A 4626-nucleotide genomic window follows, 5' to 3' on the forward strand; every position below is an offset into this window, starting at 1 on the left:
TCATTCCCCCTACTGCCATTTTCCCTCAGTCCCCAAAGTTCCTTATATCATTCTTATCCTTTATGTCCTCACAGTTTAGCTACCACTTTTAAGTGAGAACATTGGATATTTGGTGTTCCATTCCTGAGTTACTTCACTTAGAATAATGGCCTCCAGCTCCATCCAAGTTGCTGCAAAGGCCGTTATTTCATCTGTTTTACAGCTAAGTAGTATTCCGTGGTGTACATGTACCACATTTTGTTTATCCACTTGTTAGTTGATGGGCATTTAGGTTGATTCCATATTTTTGCAATTGCAAATTGTGCTGCTATAAACAATGAGCATTATTTTTAAACCTGACAAGGCTGCTACCAGGACAGTACTATTGAATTATTGGCTTATTTTACAGCTGAAATAATTGAGAATCAAATGACTCAGTGATTGAATAATTTTCCCGAAGTCTCAAAGCTGGCTGTACAGAGAGTAACAATTAATCTAGCCTCACATTTTCAGTACTCTGTGATGTTAAAAAGTTAGCAAAAAGTTAAATAGCAATAATAATGATAGTGGCTAATATTTATTTAAATATTAATATTTAATAGTGGCTAATATTTAATCATGTACCAGATATGATTCTAAGTGCTTTACAGTATTCATTTAATTCTCAAAACTACTTCATGAAAGAGATGTTAGTATTGTCACCATTTAGCATTTGAGAGAAACAAAATGCAGGATAGGTAAACACAAATGAAATGCTGTCAAAAAGCTAAGCTATTGATGTTGCACCCAAGAGGGGAGGATTGTCTATTTCATCAGTTATTATTTTCATTAATATAGTTGGTTTATACTTTTGCTCTATGAACTCATTATTTTAAGTTGAGTTTGGTAAATTTGAATTTTCTTTATTTTAGTAATTGTCTATTAGGAATGTAAATATTAATTAGTAATAAATGGAAGTAAAGTGAGGTGGAATAAGAACAGTAACAATGGGCTATTGGTGATTTCCAACCGGTCTTATTGATATGAACCTGTTTGTCACACAACGTAGAGAGAAACCTCAGAACCTTTAAATTGAATTATCATGGTGAGATATTTTACTGTGTGGTACACTCCTAACACAACAAATGACTGGAAATAGTTGCACAGGTTTATGTAATTAAACAATTAAAAAATATCAATTGATTATATTGAATGACCACATGCACCTGTAAACTTATTGAACAAATAAGCGCACATTTATAGAAGAAAAAAACAAATATCTGTATTCCTAGTGCTAAGTGATTCAAATTGTATTATTATTCAAATTGTATTATTAATTTTCTGTGAAAGCATATTAACTTTTATATGGGGAAGATACTGTTCCATAGGATTTTTGTGGAAATTTCCGGAATTGTATCATAATGGACCCCTTTTAATCAGAATTTGTATGTTGATGTCTTGCTTAGCCTTAATGATTCTAATGCTGTGAGATCAAAGAGCATTTTGTAAGATATTTTATAGTAAGGTTGAAGGATATTTCAGTCTTCTGAATCAAATTCTTCTCATCAAACTTCTGTCAGACAACCTTCTTGTGTTCATAAAAATATGAATACAAATAATAACACATTTGAATTATAGTGTCTTATTATAAAGATAACTTGCGATTAAAGACTTTTCTAACTTTAGATTTACAAATCAGTCATTAGTTTGGAATAAACTATCATATTTGCAAATTTATTTAATGTAGGAAATAAAGACTTAATAGATACAGGTTTTATACATTCCTGTTGAAGATATTTAAGAATAGCTTATTTCCACTGCAGTTCAGTATACATTACATATTGAGGTGTATATTGCATATCATATTTCAGTGTATCATTTCTAATTTAGATAATAATTTTAAATTATTCATCAAATACTGTATTCCTTTCTTTGTTATACTGATGAGAATATATTACCAACAGTAATATATTTTTTGCTTACTTTTCCTGCTGTGCTCATGTTGTTTCTGTCTTCTCTGCAGACCAGGAGACTGGTAAGTCTTTGTGGATTTCTTCTCTGCTTCAGTGCATAAAGCAGATGTATTGCACAGATATTTATTTTGTTGCTTGTGTAACATCCAATTCCAATTCCACATGTGACCGATGTCTTTAAGCCACACCCATTGGATTATTCTCAGACTGTCAAAACAAAGAAAAGGGTACTGAACCAGCCATCAACATATTGACTTCCAAATTCCAGATAAGATTTTGTTTTCATTAGGTTAAATATTAAGTTAAAGTGATAAATTGTAATCATTTCCTCTTTTCCTCACTCTTCCCCCAGCCTCTGGAATTCCTTGTTTCTCTTCTCTCAATCCTACATTGGTCGTTTTGCCTTGTATGCTCTTTGTCTGCACTAAGCTGTAACTTTGAATTCACATGGGGTGGCTACGAAGGAAGAGGAGTAAGGAAACAGGAAAAACGAAGTAGGGCAGAGAGAGCACCCTGGTTGTCTTTAAAGCAGAGAATCAGACTCCCAATTAGTCACAGCAAAGGGGATCACTGTGCCTGGCAATTCTGCTCCACTCAAAACTAGTAAGTATGGACTGAACCCCTCCCTGTATCAGGCACTAAGTTGGGTCCAGTGGAGTAGCAGTGATGAATAAGACATGACCTCTGCCTGTGCCAAGAGACAGTATGGGGCAACAGTGATGGCATGGCTTTTGGGACCAGGCCAACCCTATTTCTTACTTGTTCTGTGTACTTCGACTTATTATTTCACTGAATTTTTTTTGCCTTAGTTTCCTTATGTGTAAGATGAAGATGAATAATGGCATCATTTTAAAGGACTGTTTAGTGAATAAAGGAAAAATCCATGTAAAACACTCATCATGGAGTTTGGCAGATGGGAGTACCCTCCAAAATGTTAGCTGCAATTATTATTCATAAAAGGAAGTTCACGGTTTATGGGGAAAAGACACACAGGCAACCAAGTCTACATATCAGCCTGACTGGGAAGTGCCCTATCACAGGGGTCAGTTAGTGCTTTGGGAACAGAGACAGAGTTGCTATTCAGAATGAAGGACTCGGGAGACATTGTAGAGGAACAGACATTTGAGGTGGATTTGAAATAATTGTGAGAAATGGAGCAAAATCCTCACTGGATCATTTCCATTGCCCTTTGATCAGTGTAACAAGTATCCTCATGACTTTCTAAGAATAGGAGTTTGATTTTTCTTTTATCCACACTTGGAGGCATCATAAAACTATAGAGGCAACTATTTAATTATATATAGTCTGTCAATATGAACATATTAGCATAAAGGACATATTTCTCTAAAATTGCCAAGGGAACACTTCAGTAAACTTTAATTATGTAGGCACTGAGACTCACACCAAGACCGAGAAACATTCACCCAATGGAAAAGCAAAGGAGGTCCTACGATTTCAGTTGCTTCTCATTTGGAAAGGTATAAGGGAAAGGAGATAGCCCCAGATAACCTGGCTTTAGCCTTCTCATCCAACTATTTCTCCCATTCTCCAATACAAGGCCCATGCTCTTTAGAAGCTTGTATCTCTGTGGTCCTCCAAAGAGGAATCCATTCCTCACTCAAGCTCTTGCTCATCATGCTCTTTCTCTTCCCTCTGTCTCTTTGGCCCATTCAAATCCTACCCAAACTTTGAGAGCCACAAGGTCTCTTGAGAGCCGACCTTGAGAGCCAACAAGGTCGCCCTTGTGGAGGTATATTAACTCCATCTCACAGTCGTGCTTCACTTCTCTCCATCCCTGTCATACTAGCATCCCTCCTGTGGTTTTAGGGTCTATTCCCTTTTGTTGCCATTTATATTTAGTGTAGAGACAAGTCTCCTAAATTCTACTGGAAATTTCTGGTCAGGGATGTTTTTAAATTTCATTTAAATCATCAGCTGTACCTAGTTTCATGTGTAGAATAGGTGTTTAATGAAAGATTGTTGAATTCTCGTGCTTCTTTATGTTAGGACAGGCACTGTTCTATAAGCAGTCCAATAATAGAGAAGATTCAGTGTCTCCTTTTTAAGGGATTACATATTAGCAGTGGGATTGGCTGTGTTCAGGTAGAGAAGATAGAGAACCCTCCTGTGAAGCAGGAAGTGGTCAGTGCCAGGAGAAAGTTAAACGTGGAATCAAAAGAGGAAGACTCTACTTCGTCTTTGCATTGTGCACTCTCAGCTCTTAACTTAATGCATGGCACAGGGTGATCGTTCAGATATTTGTTGACTAAATTAAATGAATGACATCTAATTTGAGAGTGAGGAAGCCTTGAAAGAAAGATATTTTATTAAGATTTAGTAAGAAAGATGAGTTGCAATTGAGAGGTATAGATCCAATCAACATATGGACAAATAATCTTGAAAACATTTTTCTCCTCTAGTACCCCCTTTCATACATTTTTCTGTTTAATCCTCTCTCACACCTATAGACAGAGCATTTCAAGGAATTATAGCCCCTACCGCCTTGTTTTCAAGGCCCTAATGGATTTGGAAATGTGATATCCACTCATGAGCTTCCATTGCTTCATGAACACATGGCTCCATGAACTGCCAAAAGCACTTTGGGACAAACTCCATAGAGCCAGGAGATCTTTCTTAATACCATCCGGCAGCTACTCTGTGCTTACTCTTTGCCTCACCTTCTAAAAGTTTAAAT

The 4626-nt window shown here is 36.2% G+C and overlaps 1 protein-coding gene across 1 annotated transcript in view; it reads right to left on the minus strand.

The window, feature by feature from the left end:
* Nucleotides 1-2042, minus strand: part of LOC105537497 (alcohol dehydrogenase 1A-like) — a 58732-nt gene extending 56690 nt beyond the window's left edge. The window contains exon 1 of the mRNA XM_011977113.1: nucleotides 1942-2042. Within this exon, the coding sequence (XP_011832503.1) occupies nucleotides 1942-1959 (18 nt within the window). The 5' untranslated portion in view covers nucleotides 1960-2042. The remainder of the gene's footprint in view (nucleotides 1-1941) is intronic.
* Nucleotides 2043-4626: the final 2584 nt, after the last annotated feature.

The sequence above is a fragment of the Mandrillus leucophaeus genome, unplaced genomic scaffold (genome assembly GCF_000951045.1).
Source record: "Mandrillus leucophaeus isolate KB7577 unplaced genomic scaffold, Mleu.le_1.0 Scaffold1730, whole genome shotgun sequence".
Taxonomy (NCBI): Eukaryota; Metazoa; Chordata; class Mammalia; order Primates; family Cercopithecidae; genus Mandrillus; species Mandrillus leucophaeus.